The sequence below is a fragment of the Tribolium madens genome, unplaced genomic scaffold (assembly GCF_015345945.1).
Source record: "Tribolium madens isolate multiple individuals breed KSU strain unplaced genomic scaffold, Tmad_KSU_1.1 Scaffold_96;HRSCAF=242;Tcas5.2_LG5, whole genome shotgun sequence".
Classification (NCBI taxonomy): Eukaryota; Metazoa; Arthropoda; class Insecta; order Coleoptera; family Tenebrionidae; genus Tribolium; species Tribolium madens.
In genome coordinates, this window is record NW_025401068.1 from 10,569,260 (window position 1) to 10,590,195 (window position 20,936).

General features: G+C 33.9%; 3 protein-coding genes across 4 annotated transcripts; 1 reads left to right on the forward strand and 2 right to left on the reverse strand.

Annotated features, from left to right (window-relative positions):
* Positions 1 to 668: 668 nt before the first annotated feature.
* LOC123012763 (nucleoporin Nup35) lies at positions 669 to 1,678 on the forward strand. The gene is made up of 2 exons (XM_044410881.1): positions 669 to 777; positions 830 to 1,678. The coding sequence occupies exon 2, from the start codon at positions 836 to 838 to the stop codon at positions 1,619 to 1,621; it is 786 nt and encodes a 261-aa protein (XP_044266816.1). The 5' UTR covers positions 669 to 777; positions 830 to 835; the 3' UTR covers positions 1,622 to 1,678.
* LOC123012764 (glucose-induced degradation protein 8 homolog) lies at positions 1,671 to 2,723 on the reverse strand. 2 transcript variants are annotated; one of them, XM_044410883.1, is made up of 4 exons: positions 2,517 to 2,723; positions 2,274 to 2,467; positions 2,031 to 2,228; positions 1,671 to 1,986 (listed from the first exon to the last, which is right to left on the reverse strand). In XM_044410883.1, exons 1-4 carry the CDS (start codon positions 2,632 to 2,634, stop codon positions 1,807 to 1,809), a joined length of 690 nt encoding a protein of 229 aa, XP_044266818.1. In that variant the 5' UTR covers positions 2,635 to 2,723; the 3' UTR covers positions 1,671 to 1,806. The 2 variants fall into 2 exon arrangements, with proteins under 2 accessions (XP_044266818.1, XP_044266817.1); XM_044410882.1 differs by having other exon boundaries at positions 2,274 to 2,470; positions 2,517 to 2,722.
* A 1,550-nt stretch (positions 2,724 to 4,273) lies between these two features.
* LOC123012367 (homeobox protein SIX2-like) lies at positions 4,274 to 13,145 on the reverse strand. The gene is made up of 5 exons (XM_044410232.1): positions 12,957 to 13,145; positions 10,191 to 10,495; positions 8,960 to 9,200; positions 6,424 to 6,685; positions 4,274 to 5,070 (listed from the first exon to the last, which is right to left on the reverse strand). Exons 2-5 carry the CDS (start codon positions 10,329 to 10,331, stop codon positions 4,869 to 4,871), a joined length of 846 nt encoding a protein of 281 aa, XP_044266167.1. The 5' UTR covers positions 10,332 to 10,495; positions 12,957 to 13,145; the 3' UTR covers positions 4,274 to 4,868.
* Between the last annotated feature and the right edge of the window lie 7,791 nt (positions 13,146 to 20,936).

Here is a 20,936-nt window from a genome sequence, read left to right on the forward strand (position 1 = left end):
GCATGAAAAAGCGTCACTTTTTTGCAGATGCATTCAACGTTACTCTTATTTGGCGAATAAAGCGTCAAAGTGAAAAGTTCTCCAACTTTTACTTCTCTTCTAAACGATCCATGAAAAAGTTTAAGTTTTATTTGCAACAGCTGGTCGCTGAAACCAGCGCTGAAAATATTTTGCACAAAAAAAGCTGAATCATTAAATTAATTAGGTAGAGTTTGTTCCAAATTGTCATGAAATTTAAGTTGATAGCTCTGTTGCTTACAGCGACCAAAATTACGTTAATTAAATTTATTGATGGGTACAGCAATTTGAAACAAACTTTATTGAAGTTATTAGCACATTTTTATCTAAATTTTTTCTAAAAGGGGCAAACCTCAATTAATTAATTATTGATGACATTATTAATAATAGGTCATTTGTTTATGATAATGAAAAAGACAAGCATTACTTTTTTTATGCAACTAGTAATGCATAAAATATTTTTATAATTTTGCTGGCTGACTGTTAAAACAATCGTTTATATGTTTGTTAGTTTTTATTGTTACTAGTTGATAATAATGTAGTTATAATATTATTAAATAGCTAATTTGCTTATAATAATACAATACACATTTATTTTAATAAGTTTAAAATAACATTTATGCAACCAATAATACACAACACGTTTTTTACAATTTTGCTGGCTAACTGTAAAATGGCCGTCGAAATTTCGGTTACCTGTCATTTTCAAATCTGACATTTTGCAACTACAAAAAACACGAATCATTTAACACTCGTTGGGTGAGTATTATTGAAATTTCTTATTTGTACACTTATAACCTTACTTCGGCAGTTCGCGATGGAGCCCATGACCCTCGGCAGCGCCCCATCCAGCCCCTCCTCCCCTTCCGCCAACCCCAACTTCCTCCCAGCTTTCCTCATGGGGGACAACTCACAGACCGCCACTCCCAACCCCAACACATCTCCCGGCCGCCGCACCTCGGCCCGCAAACTGGGGGCTACTAGCACTCCCGACCCGCGCACCTACCCCAGACTCTTCAACCAGACCCTCGACAGCCCTAAGCCCTTCACTCCCCACAAGCCGGGGCCCCCCAGTCAAGGCTTGTTCGACACCATCGAGCAAAATCGCAAGCCGACTAGTCCCGTCCTCCAGTCGACCGCCATCGGGGACAGTTTCAATTACAGTCGGAATTTGAACGAAACGTCGAATTTAAGTCGCGTGGATAGGATAGACACCCATTGGGTGACCGTGTTTGGGTTCCCCCCGAGTGCTCTGAGTCTGGTTTTGGCCCAGTTGAGCAACTGTGGGGTGATTGTGGAGAAGAAAGTGCCAGCGCAAGGGAATTGGTTGCATGTTAAATTTAATAATTTGTGTGATGTGCCCCGAGCCCTAGCCCTGAACGGTAGATGCATAAGTAATAACATCATGATTGGGGTTAGTTTGCACTACGATAAGGAGAATAAGGAAAATGAGAATGTTTTTACGTCGCCGGTCAGGGCGAGGAGCTTAAGACACTCTTTTATAACTCCAAGTGGCAATAACTCAGTTCTGCCACCACAAAATGTCCCCCAAAAATCCACAGGTTTAGTCTCCAAAGCCATTGAGTATGTTTTTGGTTGGTGATTTTTATTTATAGTTTATTGTATTTGTACTTTTTAAAGAAACTAATTCCTCAATTGATGTTTTTCCTTTATTTATTTATAATTAGTATACAAATTTACAAAAAAACTCTAACTGTGATCACAATTGACACCTAATGATGTAGTAGCTGAATAATTTAAGTAAAATCTACTGTAACAAAACTGGTCTTAAATCTTCGGGTCTTCAATCATAGCAGTGGCCAAATCCGTCATTTTGGGATATCTGACATTCTTCTTATTTAACTTATCTTGTGCCCAAAGAACTAACTTAAGTAGCGTTGAGATTTTCGAAGCCGTTGTTTCTTGGTGTTCCATTTTCAAAATCGCTGCATTTACCTCACTCGCAATCTGAAAGAAATCATCAAATTTGTGAAAAATCTCACTTTGGTCACCTTTTGTCTGTGAGAAGGGGCCAACAAGTCGCCGAAAGGGCTATTCAAGGGGTCTTCGAACGCCAAAAGGGCTACTGTCCGTTCCAACTCCTGCAAAACCGAGGGGTCGTCCTCTCCAGCCTCGCTGAGGTGGCTTTGAGCGAAGGCTAGAGCCTCCTCGACCCGATTACTCCTAATCAACTCGATCAGATGTTGTTGCTGTAAGACTGGGATTAGCCCCGATTTGAGACTCCGCTGCTTTACCTGGAGGTGAAAGTACAAATATCTGTCGTTATCTAGCAATTCTGGATGGAGTTGGTTGATTAGAGCCGTCGCTTCTTGGATCTTGCCGTTCATTATAGCGTCCCTAATACTGATTCTATCGTCCAAAGAATGCAAATCTACAGCTGGGACGACGCCCGACTCCTGTTGGAACTTCTCGGCGGCTTCCTTGAATCCTTCTAGAACCGGGAATTGGGGTTTTTGATACTGAAACGGCCACCATACCTGTCACCAGATAATTCATGATGAGTTTGTTCATCTGGCCTCGACCGATCTCGTTCTCCTCAAGAAGGGCCATCCACTCGTCCCTTGACATCATGTCGTGCTTTTCCGTGTAACTCATCCCTTTGATTTATTGTTATTGGGACATGAAAATAATACACAATTTGACATTAGTTTAATAAACGAACTGTCATCGCATATGTCAATGTCAATGACTCAGCTCTGCCAACCTACACAAGCAAATTTACTAAATTTTATTCACTTTAGAAGAATAAAACGATAACAAAAAATTCGTGATGGATTTTTTAAAACTATGAATGTGTCATATGTTGATGAAGCTATTATTATTCTTTTAATCAATTTATAAAAATATTTTTCAAATAATACACATTTATCTAGTGAGCCATCCGACGCCATCCATCAGAGGGCGCTCCCAGTTTTAAATATCATTTGATTTCTCCAATTTTAATAAAAAAAATATGAAAAACTAACGTTTTAGTAAATCTAGAGTGTGTTTTTCATTTCATTGTTTGTAAATATATTTTAAATAAAAGTGAGTAAAATGGTGTGAAAAAAGTTTCAAGAGGAAAGGTACCTTTATTGCAATTTTCAAACCAAAAAAATAAAGAATTGGTAAAATAACTGAAAAAAGATTATACAAACTCACATTTAAGGTCATTAGGTGCCTAAATAACGCATAAAATAAACGAGAGATTTGTATTTTGGAAAATGTATCTTTTTACCGTAAAATTAAAAACACGATTTTCGACGTTATCACTTAAAATACTTATTTATTCATAATCAGTACAGTAATACTCGTGGTCGGGAAGTAATTTATAACCATCCAATGTCAAAAACTCAATTTATTTGCATAGCAACTATGTCAATGCATTAACTTTGACAGAAGAACCGATATTTTATTATTTAAACAGGAACAAATAAAAAATTCAAATAAATCAGGGCTCAAATTAAAAATGATTGATTTTAGTATATGTAAAAAAATTACATTTGTTTTTTCAATTTCACTTTTGAGCGGCAAATAGTTAAAAATACAATCAAAATGAGTGATTCAGATAGTGAACCCAAAAATCACATCCCTCAAGACATCTTCGAAGAAACTAATCACTTTTTGAAATACGTTATCACTTTGTGAAGGTATGTATTTTATCTTCATCGGGAGAAAAATACAGGGTGAATATAAAGTATGGAACCAAGCGGTTTTATTTTTGATCATTTGTCTCCAGAAAATAATAATTAATATAAATTAGAGTAATATAACAAATGTGACCGTATTTTCAGAAAGAAATTTTGTTTTGTTTTTGAGTTACACGATTTTTTTTGTCGAAATTGCAATTTATGAAATTAAATATAAAGCAGATAGTTGTAATCCTTAGAGTATAGCTTTTATGAGAAAAATGATTTTGTAGTGGGTTGCCATTTAAAAAAAATATTTTTTTTTGTAGAACTCAAAAACAAATTAAAATTAAATCAATCACATTTTTATAGTACTTTATCACTCATTAATTAGTTTTTTCAAAAAATAAATAGTTTAAGAAAAAAACCTTTGGTTCCATACTTTTTATTCACCTGGTATGTATTTTCTTCCCTTGGACTATTTAGAGGGTAGAAAACCATATTTTCTGATGAAGGTCCCGAAAAAATAGTATACAATCTAGAACCATCTCAAAACGTTCAAAAAACGTCAAATTATATGTGTAGTAAAAATTCCAAAAAAAAGTGTCAAAATTAAGACTCCAGCAAAGGTAATTATTCAAATTTATTTTCAATTACAACAGAAATATTATTCGGACATAGGTAAACAAAATATCGTGCTTTTTACCATTTATATAAGTACGTATGGTGAAGGTATGAGTAACATAAAATTAATTTTTATTTCAAAAAAGTTAGCACGAAACTCACAACGCTGACAACATTTCCGGCGTTGCCAGTTGTATTTTTTTTGAAATAAAAACCAGTAGTTTTCGTAAATATAATAAACCAGCCCTTTCGGGTGAATATCAAGCTATAGTTTTATTGCTTTGTGCCACAAATGATTGAACGCTGAGTTTACATTTGACCGAAAATCTGGTGAATAAGTACAGTCACAGCAAAAAAACCCTAAGCATACAGTCCACAAACAAAATTATTGCTCGGAGATGGCGAAAGAAAGGCAGTGATGGACTACCTAATACATACACTTATCCTACAATAAGGAATAAATTTCTATGTACATTAAAACTTTAAACAAAAATACAATTTCGATAAGTACAATAGTAACAAAGGTCAATTGGGGGCTTCCCCGTTATCACCGATTCACAAATTACTGGCGGCATCTTGCGGCGTGGCTAACCACTGTCACAAGGCCTGGTAGTCGTGCAGGATGCCTCCCGGGGCCTGGTAGAGGGGCTGTCCGATGGATGGCGCCCCCAGTCCACCGTAAGGTGCAAGTTGTGGGGGTCCAACGGCCCCCGAGGGGGTGTACGTTGAAAGTTTGTGCTCGGATTCGCTGTCTGATCCGCTCGAATCGAGATGGGGCTTGTCGGAGTTGGACTGGCCGCTGAAATAATCACAAAATTGAAATTTCCGACCACCTAGAGGAGGCCCTCTAACTACATTGAAGGATATCGGGTTTCACCTGCGGGTAACCCGATATCCGGTAACGGTGCCCACACAAGATAGCCTCTGGAGAGGGCGTTTTTGCGCGACGGAAAGAGGAATTCGGTAAACACGTGTGCGACACTTGTAGAAAGCTTGGTGTTTATTTAGCCATCGATTTGCCTAAAAATTCTTACCGAAAAAGGGGGTTTAATTGAGGGGTGGAAGAGGATGTTTGAACAGACATTGTTGTTTTTGTGTAATCCGATACGGGGGCATCCAAAGGGAGGTTGAGGGATTGTGAGAGTGAGTTGGATGTTATTAATTCGATTTTTCCAACCGAATTTGGAACAATAAGTGACGTCAGAATGGCTCTGCATGGGTGGTAGAGTTTATTATTCCGAGAAAGTAAGTTTGGAGGACGGGAATTTGTCGAGATATTTTTATTTGACTCGAGTTGGATGTTTACGTCAGAAACGCGAAACAGGTGCCATCAAAAAGCCGAAATAAAAGGCTTTAAGTGACACGAATGGTCACGAAGGTCGAAATCATTCAGAATTCTGTCAAAGTGAAAATTCCTGCTGAAGCAACAGAATGATAAAATTTTTGAAATGTTCTTCTCCACCGTTTTTCCCTTTCCAGAATAGATAAATAAGTGTAATAGTCAGTGCTGACGCTAAGAAAATGCCTTGAAGTGGCGTGTATATTTCTATTTCTAGTGTTTGCTAGTGTTCGGGTATCGGATGACTCGCAGAGCTGGACCTGGAAACTGAGAATAGCCTAGCAGTGTGCTATTTTCGAACTTGAACCACACATACGATCCGTGGTACCTCTCCCGAATGGAATCACACATGACCAAACGCAGAAAATAATCAAATAAACAGCAACACATGTCGCTTAATAACGTTCAGAAGTGGCTTTTTCTGTATGTTATGATGCGATAGAGTGTCTCCGGGGAGAATTGGGTTAAAGATTTGAAACAAAACGTTGTTACTATTCGGTTTCAGGCCGACGGGGATGCTAAAATTAGCACATGAGTCACACGAGCCGACATATGACACTCCAAGACGCAATATGTAACAAAGTTACGTCGAAAGACCACAAAACCGAAACCGATTTTATCAATTTCATATTCAGAAAAAAAAACAGTAAAAACTGTCGGGAAAGCCAGGAATCCAGTAACCGATCCCATCTCTGCTATTTCGCCACTGTATAAACAAATGAGCTCTACGGCTTCCGCACGTAACACGATCTCCTCGACTAAGGCTGCCTTTTCAATACTGATTAAGTCAATTACTTATTGATCGGTTTTTACCTGTCTTTATGTTCGGCTGCCCTATCCCTCTGTCTTCGATTTTTGAACCAATTGGAGACTTGAGTTGTCGTTAGGCCGGTGGCGTCCGCCAATTCCCTTTTTTCGCGAGGACTAGGATAGGGATTGTGCGAATACCAATCGCGAAGAACACTACGGGATTTCTCTTTGAAACAGTAACTTGTTTCTTCGCCGTCCCAGATGGTTCGAGGTAGAGGGAATTTTCGCCTCACTCGGTATTTGCCAACGGCGCCCAAGGGTCTGCCTGCAGATGGGGGGGTTGAAAAGTGGCTCTTTGTGCACTCAAAACATTGGAAATGACCAGCGGAAATAACCAGCAAACATTAAATCCGATATTGACTATTATATTTTAATAACATGACATTAAAATTAAACTAAACCCAAACATGTTATGTCATGAATAAAGCAAAGTCATCGTGTTAAAATTTGCTTTGTTACATTTCTTATAATTATCTCACCAGAGAAATTTTTATAATAAAAACTTCATTTTACCCCAACATTAATCTCGAGTTAGAAAGTTTTGTTAATTTAATAATTCATTACAACTAATAAGAAAATGAAAAATTCATATCTTTTTTACGAAAAAGTAAGGTTTAATTTTTAATTTTGGTACAAACACCAGGACAGGACAGTAAAATTATTTTCCCTTTTTACCACAAAAGTATTCAAAATTCATGCAAATTTTGGTAGGTCAGAATTAGAAAATAAGTTGGATAGTATTTTTTTTAATTTGGTAAGATGCCAAACTTCGATAATATTCTGTAATTTCATTTATCATTTTGGGGTACTTCTGAGTGACAACATGATTTACCATGTACTCAATTAAAGTTTGTGGCTTTTATATTATGAAGCCTTGAAGAAATGCAATATTTTATAAGAAAATGTTTAACAATTTTTGCAGTCTTAATTATTAATAATTCTTTGCTTAAACTCGGTACTTTGTTTTGTATCAATCATTTTATGAATCATTTCAAGTTTCAACATTTCTGATTTAAATTTCAAGATCAATTAATTAAACTAAATAAACTAGAAAAAATATTCTTATGTTTTTTAATCTCAAAAGACCAAAACAATGAAAAAGGAATTTATATGTAGTATCATCAAAAAAAGTCGAGAAGTACTTTAATTTTCTCTTTATGTGCAAAAAAGTCAAAACAAAAGTACCACACACAGTAAATTTTGGAAAAAAATGTTTTCAAATCAGCAAAAATTGGCATTTTTTTAAGTCAATATTAAGACTGATACTCGCCATGAGTCAATAATAGACCATAAAGTATACAAAAGTACCAACAAAATTCTTGCCAATTTTGTTATTCATCGATTTCACTGTTAAGCCCGAAATTTGCTAAATTTCGTCGAAGAAGGAAGAACTGCCAAACTGCCTTGCCTCCCATGTTCAGCCAACGAAAATTCTTCGCCTGAGGAAGATACAATAAAGGTATCGAAACGTTGCGACGAATGTAATGGTTTTATTCATCCTTTGTCCTGTATATCATCTTCGATGAAATTTAGCAAATATATTTCAAGGACAAATGGAGAATAAGCCAGAAATGTTGTAATGTTTTAGATTTTTTTTGATATCTTAATATAATTTCCTTCTGAATAACGAAAGTTAATTTTACTACATTATGTTACCGGTCGTCTTCAAGAGGCTCGTTCAACAACACTCTAGTTGGCTATGTTGTTATTGATTGTGACAGTTGAATTTTTATTAAAAAAGAAGTCATTTTTCTAAAATTTTCAACATTTATTTTATTTCTTTGTCCTTTCGGGTAAGATTTTGGCCCCACATTTAGTAAAAATTTGGTAGTAAATTTGGTAAAAACGCAATACTTTAAGAAAATGTAGCAGTAGTAGATTACATACCGAGACAAAAGGTACTTCATTGCCAAGGCAATAAGCCGAGATACGAAGAAGCAACTACCGGCTTGTTGTATACTATTTTATTTACAATACAATCATACTTTAAAGAACAGAAAGCTAATATTTATCAAATTTAGAAATTGCATTTTACGTTTTTATTAAGAAGACAATAAAAAATAAACTTTTGTTAAAATAAAGTCGCGTCATTTATGTTTATGTCTGATATTAATAATAGTGATAGTAAAATGGAATGAACTCAAAGAAGTTGCTGAACGAGCAACAGAAAATTTAAAAAACCTAGGTCAGGAAATGGTTACCCGAACCCGAAAATTGATAAGAAAGTGACCATATCCCAACCTAAACTGTCATTTTTCATATCAATTGTTAAATGAAGTTTAAATGTCATCTCTACAACTTTTCACATGCAGGTAATTTGATTATTATTATTTTATGATTGTGAATAAAAGTTTTTTTATTTTTGGATATTCCTCAGTGTAATTAATTCAGAAGCTAGATTATTATTGAATAAAACCAGTATCAAAACAGCACTTTTAGGTACTTTCTACCTTTTTTGCTTAGATTCCAATTTCAACGGAAAAAAGATAAGATTTTTCTTTCTGTTTAGTTTTATTTGGAATGATTTTTATCTTCTTACCTCTGAGCCTTTCTGCCTCGATGTAGTGCGCTTTGAGCCACAATGCTTGCAGTTTGGCATGATTGTGCGGACTAAACTGATGACTTTCCAATATTTTGTAAAGTTCCTTGAAGTTGCCTCGATGGAAGGCCACTATGGCTTTGGCCTTTAGTACGGATTCGTTGTTGTGGAGTTTGTCGCAAGCCGGTAACGACCATAAGAATCTACCTAAGCGTTCGACGTTACCGGCCTGTTGTAATACCTAGAAGAGAGAAACACGATGATGAATGGTGTATGTGCACGAGTGGGTGTCAAGTGTGCTGATTCCGTGGTATACAAGATCTCGAGTAGCCGGAGGTTGTTGTGTCTCCAGACACAAATTCGTGCAGAATTCTCGGTTTGGCTCAATTAGGGGTCATGGGTTTGTTATCATGGGACATGAGGAATTATCCTCTGGGAATGATTAATTGCGCAACCAGACAGTGGGTGTATTTTATCTAAGTTATGGCTCCATTTGAGAAAAAATATGCAAGAGGAATTATTCTTGTTATCAAAAATGCACTTTTGATGTGAATCATTTTCTTATCACATTCCTCAAAGTTTATTTCTTTGTAATCAAGGTTTTTTTCCGTGTAATTGGGGGCAAAGGCTGTTTCCTTCAGACACCTACATCCTGTTGGCAAACTAACAAAAACGAATTTGTTTTTGGTCGATTGTGTAAGAAATGACCGGCCATAAATCAGGATTTCTATGAGTGACTTTAATGACTTCTAGGCTTTAATGAATGGCTTTCAAAAAATTACACATCTGGTCTCGTAATAATTCAATTAGTCAACCTGTCTTAAATCATTCACCAACAAGTTTGACAAAAAATTAAAACTATCGTTGTTTAGGAGAAAACTGAAAATTTGAATAATAGTTATATTTGCTAGATTTGCTAAATGCCATACCTACACTCGATTTGGCAGAGAAAGCTATTGGTTTCTTTAAAATGGTTTCAAAACGTAATTAGCTAAAAAATTGCCGAGTTTTTGGTGAAAGTATAGGAGTGGTTGATTTTGTTGCATCTTAACCGGAATGTTTCATAAATAGATTCAAAATTGTGAAATTTTACGTAGCTTTGTCCATAATAACAAGTCAATTAGCTAACCACCGGCCTCAAAACCTATCATTTCCCCGTCAACCCCCAATTTTCGCCATCCTCTCCATCCTTGTCTTTAATCCCCTCGTTATCCACAACAAATCCACTTACTTCGCACACGCACGCGACTTGCTCCTGGGTGAATCCGAAACTCGGTAAGGGGCTGTGTCTAGCGGGGGGTGGCGGGCTATAGGGGGGCGTGGTGCCCGTCACGGGACCAGAGACACCGTACCCAAGCCCCGCCGACAGCATCGCGCTCTCTCTCGTTCTGGAGGAGCAAACTTGAAGCAGAAAAGAACTATTTTACGGTCATCGTCGGGTTCAGATGTCGCCGATGATGAGACTCATTGATAAAAATGTCTTGAGGTTTTTTCGTTCGGCGATGGTGAAAGAGCGGCACGTGTTTGGGCTCCGAGCTGGAAAAGAATTTGGGGTTTAGAGTGGGTGATGATTTGCACCTCGTAAATTATCATGACAGGAGGAAAGAGGTCCAAATTCTTACTGATTTCGGCGGTTAGAAAATCAGAAGCAATTTTCTCTTCTAACAAAATAAACAAAATTCTCAACCAAAAATGATTAGTTTTAAAAATAGTAGGGCTAAAATTTCTTTGTCAAAATGTAATTTACAATTTTTTTCAATTAAGATATATCTGGACTATATAACAATAAATTCTTACAAAAAGCTATTTTTCACAATAAAATCTGTAAAAGACACTTCTCTTATCTTCTAAGTAACTAAACTCTGAATAGAAAATGGAGTTTAAATTAATTCGAATTTTGATAATTATCTTGTGCGTTTCCGTACTTCCGGATCTTATTTACCATATTTATGTTTGTGGAGAAAAAACTAATTTAAGATAGAAGAACATGAAGGAATGGTGTAACACGTGGTAACCAGAAGCTCGACTAATTAATTTTGTGAATGAAAATGTGGTGTTGAAGCATTTTTTACACTTGGTGGTCTATTCTTAGTGGCCCAAAGAAAAAAATAGATGGTTTGATGTAACAAATTTTATTATTGCTATGTAAGATTATTTTCGTTGTTTTTTATAAATAAATCTTTGATTTCTGGACACTATTTTAATTTTATTGAATTACATAAAAAATAACATTAAACAGTATACATGCTTCAGAATTAAAAAAAAAATTAACTAGACAAAGTTTTAGAAGTGTATTTTTTTATTTTATATATTGCGTACCTATACAGGGTGACCCAAATAATATTTACTCGGTTATAATGTCTTTGTTGTTGATGACAAAAAATTTAATAATCGAATGTCTTAAATTTCTCATCAAAACAAACACTGATTCTCAAATTAAGTTTGCAAGACTGAATAACATGGAAACAAGATATTCTTCAATGTTGCCAATTTAATTTTAAAGTCGCGGACCATTTTGATCAGAAATTTAATTGTGAGCACATACAGCATACAGGGTGTGTTAGAACTCACGCCCCAGAGATAATTTTCAAGTAAGATGATACCAGAAACATGGAAAAAATATTTTTTTTATAATCATTTAGTAAAGGTACAAAAATTTTGCCAATAAAAGCCACAAATACCATTAAACAAAGTTATAGTTTAGGATACAGCTTCCTTGTTTCCTCTTCTAATAGCCTGCAGCAAAAAAACTTTGAAAATCATTTTTCCAAAAGATAAATAGAGTAAAAATGCAAAACTTAAACTCTCATAACTTCGAAATTTTATATATAATTTTTTTAAACATTTTTCCATGTTCCTGGTATCTTACCTTACATGGGGCGAGTTCTGGCGCACCCTGTACCTATACATATTCTGAAAGAAAAATGAAATTAATTTTATCCAATTAAAAAATTAGACCATTTTTGCACTAACAATTGACTTTTAGAAGCGTTTTTGTTACAAAAATATTCATATTTACAAACGAAACCAAAAAGTTTTGTGTTTTTGATAAAAGATTAAAAAGAAAACATGCAAATAAAACCGAATTTAATAGTAGGTAAATGAATTAAAGTACTGTATTGTTTTGTATTTTTGTACGTCAGCAACAAAGACAGTTTTCGCTGAGCCACCCTGTTTCAAGTATTTTATAATTCATTGTATATTTTCTCGTTTTGTTGGCGCTTTTACGCACAATTTCTATTTCTGAGTGGAAGCATACATCAATAGCGGCGATTTTCCTTGGAAACAATCCAAAACTGTTGTTCAGATGTCGTCAGCATTGTGGCCTATTATTTCTATGTCAATTTCAAATTTTATAAATCGTACCTTCCAACTTGGAAAAAGGTTTTTGAAAACTAAACAAATAAAAAAGCGGTGGAAAGCAAACAGTAGCGAGCGAATCTGTTCGTTTGGGTAGTAAATGGATGTGTCCACAGAGAATTATTCTCAAACAAATGGAATATTTTTAACTTTGTTACTATTTGCATCTTCATTTACGAACAATAAGTGAAACAACACAAAAAGTGTTTAGCAAGTTTTCTTGTACCGTTATTTTAACCCGATTGCTTTTTTACAGGAATCAGAATGAAGACATTAATGATTAATTTGGGGTAAGTACCCAATTTCTGCAAAATATTCTTGTGATAACAATCACACCATTAGCATAATTACATCAAAGTGGTCTGGAGAAGGCTTACAGCAATGTATAAACCACAATTGACAGTTTTATGACTGTAAACCATCTGTAAAGGAATCACAATTGTTTTGTTTTATGACATTGTGGCAAATATGACCTGTTAAAGGTCAAAGCTCAAGTACTTTGTCAACTTATTTGGGTTTTTTTCAAGTCTGAAGCGACGGTAAATGCAAAATAAGTTTTTGATTTCATATTATAGAAATGAAGCTTTTTAATCGATTTCCAACTCTTGGCACCTGCCCTACGCTCCCGATCAATTACCTAAATGCGTATAATCCGGAAGTTTCTATAAAACACACCACAATCACATCACCAAAAACTCATCACAAACATCTAAATTTAACCGTTGACGCAATTAACAAAATGAACGCGATTAAAATGTATGGAATGTGCGTTAGAACACGACCAAAATCCATAAAAAGTCAAAGAACGTTAACACAAACGAGCTTTCCGACGATCTCAAGCCAACTGTCGAAGTCGAATCTGTTTTCTATATTTGAAAGCTCGAGAGGCGGGCCTTGATGGAGGTATCCAAGTGTAAATGGGTGGAGTTTGTAAGGATCGACCAATGGGAGAGTTGATTTTGAATTGGAGTGCTCATGCCGGGTGATACCCAGAGGTGCTAATTTGTTTTGTTACTTGTGATCTTCGGGTAAGGTGGAAGCGGAAATGAGGCGGAATTTTGACTCTTGTATTATTTTTATTCTTGAAGGGTTTTGATGTGGCTTTATTTAATTGCTTCCTTGAGTCGTAAACTGGTGGCATGAATGCGGGAATTAATAATTTCATCGTAAATCTTTCAAAAACGGATATAGTTTCGAAAAAGTTATAATTTAATCTGACCTCTTGTTCGCTCGGACAAAAGCTTCGTAAGATTAATAATGACTGAGTAATTGGTGCTCGAAAGAGGAATTTCATGTTTATGACTGAAGCGGTGAATGCAAAAGAATAGTTTGCAGTGATTATGCTTGCTGGAAAAATATTAAATGTCGGTGTGAATGAGCTTATCGTGAATAAACAAAAGAAAAGTTGTTTCAGATTTGAATGAGATTAAATCTTAAAATTTAAGAAAATTAAAACAGTTAAGTAATCTTAAATTCGCAATTTTAGACAGTTTTGCTTTAAAAAATTGTAAGTGCAACGATTTGTTTTTATGACGAAGTGGAGTGGAATTTGTTGCGATGGAAGGAAGGCTTCACAACATGTTTATAGACGGGATAAAATACCTAGATATATGTTGGTTGCTTATAAACAATAACAACGTAATGGATTTTGCATTTACGAATACTACAAACGCAATTAAGCAATATTTTGGTTTAACCGTAAAAATAAACTTTGGAATGGTAATTTAGTTACATTTATTTGAAGTGGTTTTAATTAATACCAAAGAAGGTATTTTAAAATTAAAGTAAAAAAATAAAAAATCTAATAAAATTGAATTATAAATCTACGAAAATATCTACGTTAAATCTGGGAGATGGACTTTTATATATTCAGAATGTACAGTGGCGGACACGGAATTTTGGACATCAAATTTATGTTAGATTAAAAAATATCAATGTAAGCCACGCTTTAATGTCATTATGATTGACGTTTGAAACTAAAATTTGAAAGTTTGAATTAATTGAAATTTGTTTTTGGCGTCGATTTCCGAAACAATAATGCCAGCAATACGTGTTTTTATGAAGTTTAATAAACTATTTTGAGTTATTGTCATTTTTTTCTCTAGCTATCAAAATACAAATTACAAAAACTGAAAGTGAGGTTAGTTGCCTAAGGTCTGTTTTACATTTTTATGTCAGTCGAATGACAAATCGTCCAAAATTCCGTGTCCGCAGTGTATTAATTTTCTTATGTATTTTTTATTTAATGTGGACTGCACCCTTTCTGGATAAGCCAAAATTCTCGATAATCCCAAAAATTTTAATGCAACGTTTTATTAAAGAAATCATAATTTTCATATTAACATTTTTCATATTAACACTTTTGTCCATCAAATTGGTTTTTTCTAAAGAAACAACCACTTTTTGACTTTTATTATTCAATTTATCGATGTTTATACTCTTCAATGATATGTCTTCTACGTCCAAGCACAAAGAAAAAAATGGATTTTTTCGCTTTTGAGAATTTCAACAAAAGAAATAAGACCAATTCCGGATTCAACAGAGTATGGAACCAAATTCTTCAGCATAAAACGGAATTTTTAAAAGCGATTTTGTTTTCGGTTAGCACGGACTTTCTAATAATCGGGAGCCGGATAATCGGGACTCCGTTTTAATGAAGTGCTTGCAATGAGAAAAAACATTCGTTGTTTGAATTGATGTTAATTTTACACCATATTTTTCAAAATGTGGTCTGTAGTCTGTTTTGCAATAGTAAATTTTACTTATAGGTAGTAGGTATTTAAAACATAACTTTTTTTCAGTCTTGAAAACAAAATGAATATTCAAAGCTTAAGATAAACATTTCGTAGAAAAACTAAGAACCAAAAAAATTAAAAAAAAATCTGAAGGAAGGTGGATGAAATAATTAGGTATTATTGAACAACTAGGTATTTTAGGTATACAGGGTGCGCCAGAACTCGCGCCCCAGAGAAAAATTTGAAGTAAGAAAGATACCAGGAACATGAAAAATATGTTTAAAAATTCTATCTGTCAAAAAATTTTGACATTTATTTTTTGACATTTGACATTTTTTTATGTTTAGATATTTAATGATACTGATGATCTTGTATAAATTTTTTTACGATTATTTAATAAAAGTGCAAAGATTTTGCCAATAAAAGCTACAGATAAGATTATACAGAGTTACAATTTAGGATATAGCTTCCTCTTCTAAAGGCCTGTAGCAAAAACACTTGGAAAATTATTTTTCCAACAGAAATAGAGTCAAAATGCAAAATTTAAACTTAAACTTCGAAATTTTTATAGATAAAATTTTTTTAACATTTTTCTATGTTCCTGGTATCTTACCTTATATGGCATTTTTCTCTGGGGTGTGAGTTCCCAGGAACATGGAAAAAATGTTTAAAAAATTCTGTCAAAGTTTTTACATTTATTTTTAAACATTTGACATTTTTTATACCTATTTGATGATACTGATGATCTTGTATAAGTTTTTTTTACAATTATTTAGTAAAGGTACAAAAATTTTGCCAATAAAAGCCACAAATAAAATTGAACAGAGTTACAATTTAGGATAGAGCTTCTTTGTTTCATCTTTTAATAGCCTGTAGCAAAAAAACTTGGAAAACTATTTTTCCAAGAGAAATAAATAGAGTCAAAGTGCAAAATTTAAACCCTCATAACTTCGAAATTTTCATAGATAAAATTTTTGTAACATTTTTTCTATGATACCTTATATGGCATTTTTCTCTGGGGCGCGAGTTCTGGCGCAACCTGTATAAGATTTTAGAAAAAGAAACACTTTCTCAAAATTCTATTTTGTTGCACCTAATTTTTTGTCTTGCTTTTATTGCATTTAGTGCAAAATTATTTACATATTTTTCATAACTTTTTCCAGTACCCTCTTTCAATAAAAGTAATTCATGAAAAAATAAGACTATATTTCGATTTTTCCAAATCGCATCAAATCATGGTGATACTTTACAATGCTCCAATAGTTTCGTTGAAATCGCTATTTGCAAATTTCAAACAGTCAATTTTTCAAAAAGATATTTTCACTTAGATTATTATTGTCTTGCGACAGTTATCACGAAAATTGCAGATATATTATGCAAAAATATGGGAGATTCTATAAAACCGTCGACAACTTCTAGTTTGTACCTACTAGTATAATCCTTTTATTTACTTAGGTATGTGAAAAATATAAAAAATTAAACAAATCTTGGCGAGAATATAAATTAAAATAATCTGATAGAAATACTAATAAATAATCCACGGTTTTACTGATCAGAAGAACTGTATTTCAATTACCATTAATCTTGTTTTAGCGACACATTTTTATTTTATGTAATTATAATAAATTAATATTCTAATGAATATTAATCACAACTGCTACCTGATTAACGATAATGTATACATTTTGTAAGTAAAAACACGTGTAAATGATGTAAAATATGTCAATATAATAAAATTCAGTTAACTCACTCTGTATTAATGCAAAAATTGTGTAAACGCTGAAAGACGAAGTAATTTGAAATAAATTTGTGTCTTGCACCATTTAAACATTCTGTTTGCATTCCTCGAAACGTGCCGAAAGACAGGCAATTCTCAGAGACAACTTTGGAAAAAATATTGTTAAACGAGGACCCCATCATCAGGGTGCCTCCCGCCCCATCCCAAGAATCCGCGGAAGTCAATAACAATAACTCTGAACACAATGCTCTAGTTAGCCGGTCGTTTATCTCCCGAAAATTGTCCAGAATCCTCCTGAATTATGTTCTTATTGTTCAAGGACCGTGAATTTGCCAACGACCGGAAAAAAAGTCGATGATTTGTGTTGTAGCCACTCGGCGATGGGAATTCTCGAAATATTCGTTAAAATGATAGCTTCTGTTTATATTTATTTGCATCCAAGTTGAAAAACACCTTTAGCATTCTCGAGAATGATTTATTTTGGATCTGATAAGAAAAGGTGTGAACCCTTTCTTTTGTGTGAAATTTCGATCGGATTTTTTGATAAGGGTCAACGATGTTGTGATTTTGATATTTCTTCCTGTTTGTCCAGTTTTTGGTACCTGAAAGGGTCGCAATGCGATATGTGTGTTTGCGGAAGGAGAGAATCAAAAGAAGAAACGTTACACGTGTGACACTATGACAAAATCGGTTTTAATTAAATGCGAGAAGGGTTGAAGAAACTGGCCACGAAATGGATTCGTTATGTTAATTTACGTTTAAATGGAAATAAAAGGTGTGCTTTATTATTTTTATGGAGCTTTCCGCTTACTATATTGGGCAATAAAATTTCTGAAAAGTCAAGATCATGAAATTAAATTAAATGTTTATGGTAGGTATGCCAGCACTTTTTCGCCGATCGTATCGCCAACTTAATTTATCTCGACGAATTTTTATGTGCGCTTTTCGATGTATTGATGAGAGTTAACAACGGGGTCCGTTCTTCATTCATCCATTACACAGAGGCAGGAGCCACAAGAGCATGTCAATGATGTGTACTATAGGTTTTTATAATGCGATTGTGTGGTAAGAATGCGGAGATTAGGGGCCGTGACATCACGTTCCCTTTCAAGTGTCATAACGACAAGGGTTTACCCGATTAGGGAAACTACATCTCAATTAAGTGGGGCATTCTCACGGATGCTACCATTAAAAGGTACACATGGCGGAGGAAAATGACCAAAGAGGACATTTTTGCAAATTTATTCTTTTTAAGACACTATTTTTCTTAGAAAAAATATTACTCCACTTTCCGAAGAAGAAGTTTCTTTTTGATCCTGTTTGTTTGATACATTAGCGGTTTCTCTATCGTTTATGAATTTTGTAAACTCTTTTACGACACGAGTTTACATTTCAAATTCAGTCTGTTAACAATAGAAGAACCGACTTATTTGCCTAATCTAAATAAAAATATATCAGTTCCAAAACAAGGTTATGAGAAATCAAAATATTTTCTCAAATAACTAAGTTGCGTCGCATTTTATAATTAATTTCGCAACAACACATGTATTTTGGTATACCTAGTCCGTTTTTTTTAAACTAAAATCAGTAAGTCAAAATTTTAGTGAAAAAATTAGTCAAGGAGTTTATCTCTGGAACCACAAATTTTCTTAAAAAATAATGGTTATTTACATTGAAATTTAGATGAATTTTGTGTTAACGTTATTTTGCAAGTGATACAAGGAGATATGTACTAGGTATGAAGATTGGCAATAAATGTCGTGTAATTTATTAAAATCAGTTCGAAGTTGATGCTTGTTCTAAATTCTTCAGCTTTAGTTTGTTGTTGCTTTTTCAACTCCTTTCTCATTTATGTTTATTTTATATTTAATGTTAATTTATTGCTAAAAATTAGAGAATGTTTAGCAAACCTGCGTTTAAATTTTAATGGTTTTATTTATCAGACTTATAATCTCCAAATTTCCAAAAACTGTTAGCGGTACCGAAAATCTAGCCGTTTTTGTGTTTTCTTAGACAATGTTTTTGCTCTTTAACGACATTGTTTTCAAATTCAATCAAAAACAAGAACTGCAAACTTTCTTTATTATATTACTATGAATAATTTTACTAGTAAAAAACAGACTTCAGTAGGTAATGTTCAAAATGCTAAAATGTAAACTTTGCAATTTTAATATTTTAAAAAATACAAATTTTTTGATTTTTCCCTACTTCTTGTGGATTGGGGCAAATAGTGTTGTTTTTCGGCCACCTGAAATGGTGCAATTGGGTTGAAACTTTCCATTGCTGCCTCTGACATCATTAGTTACAAATTGCTGATTAAACATATCGACCGATGATTAAATTCTGTATCAACAATGGAAACATCCGAAAAAAGTAGCTTTATTTTTGCGAAACAGCAGGTTGTTTGATATAACAGCAGCGCCCACTCCCTTTCCAAACCGTAACTTGAGAATTACGTTATTTGTTGTTGAATGTGCGAACCAAATTACCCGTATCGTGTTACTCCCGTTAAAATGATACTGTCTAAGCGCAGATAATGAAATGGATTATAGCAGCCAGGGAAAACCGCATAGTAATAGGCGTAATTCCTGAGGGAAAAAGCAAACCACATGGTAGCAACCATCATCATCATCATCTTGCGTCCATTTCTTTCCAATTAGCACTACCATTAGAAAATTGGGCAATTATGCAAATCCCGAATCTCATTAATCACAACACGTTATCTCGAAATATTATTTTGACAGTTGAGAAAAAAAATGTTGAAGAGTTAAAGAAGTATATTAAAAGGTCACTCTCCGAGGTGTTTCCACTTAAAGATACATTGACACCCGATTTGATTAATTGGTTTATGGCAGCGTTTTCAACACGATCTATTCGGTTATTATTATAACCGGCCGAAGCCAATTTAGGGTCAGAAGGTAATATATCAGACAACCACTGATAGTGTTTTAAATTACTGAGTTAATTGAATATCACGGATGCCATAACTTATAACACAAATTGTTATTAACTCGGGCTATCCTATTCCAAGCAGGCGGCGTGATTTGTAACAACCGGCAGTCGACTACAAACAAAAACTAATCACTTACGCAATCCGGGGGTGTTTATTTTCGAAATCGTACGTAATTATAAGGTGGTTAGGAAATGGCTGTAATGGCAGGTGCTGTCACACGCCTCTAATACTTGAGTAATTTTAATTAACAGCTTTACGAACAGATTTATGTCGTGCATAAGCCGGAGAGTACACAAAAATCCGATTATCAAGTCGACTAAGAAAAAAGGGACATAACAATGCCATTAAAATATCGAAACGAGTGCTCATGACTAAAGTTAGTAGCGGTAAAAATGCATTTTTTTACGAAAACCTGTATAGACCTTCATACACGAGGAAGAATAAAGCAAATTAAATTTGCCACAATTCGAAAATATGAGATTTGAAAATTCTATCCAAATACATTTCAACATTTTTTTGTAATTTCCTAATAACTGTTGACTGTTTAATTATTCTGCTTTTATTGTAATGATTGTAATGGTAATAAAAATATTTAAATCTTCAACTCTTAAGATAAGAACTCGCGCCTCAGAGAAAAATTTCAAGTAAGATAAGATACCAGGAAGATGGAAAAAATGTTTAAAAAATTCTATCTGTCAAAAAATTTGACATTTACTTTTTGACATTTGACATTTTTATGTCTATTTAATCATACTGATGATCTTGTACATGTTTTTTTTTATAATTATTTCGTAATGGTACAAAAATTTTGCCAATAAAAGCTACAAATAACATTAAACAGAGTTACAATTTAGGATACAGCTTCCTTGTTTCTTCTTCTAATAGCCTGTAGGAAAAAAACTTGGAAAATAATTTTTCCAACAGAAATAAATAGAGACAAAGTGCATAGTTTAAACTCTCATAACTTCGAAATTTGTATAAATAGAATTTTTTAACATTTTTTCCATGTTCCTGGTATCTTACCTTTCTCTGGGGCGCGAATTCTGGCTTGCCTTCTGGTTTAACTTCTGATAAAAATTACCCTCTTTTCATGTGAATTTACGAGCAAATGCTAAGAGTGATAATATTTTTAAATTGTTATTTTAAGTATTTACTCTCATTACTCATTAGATATTAATTTTATCATTTTTT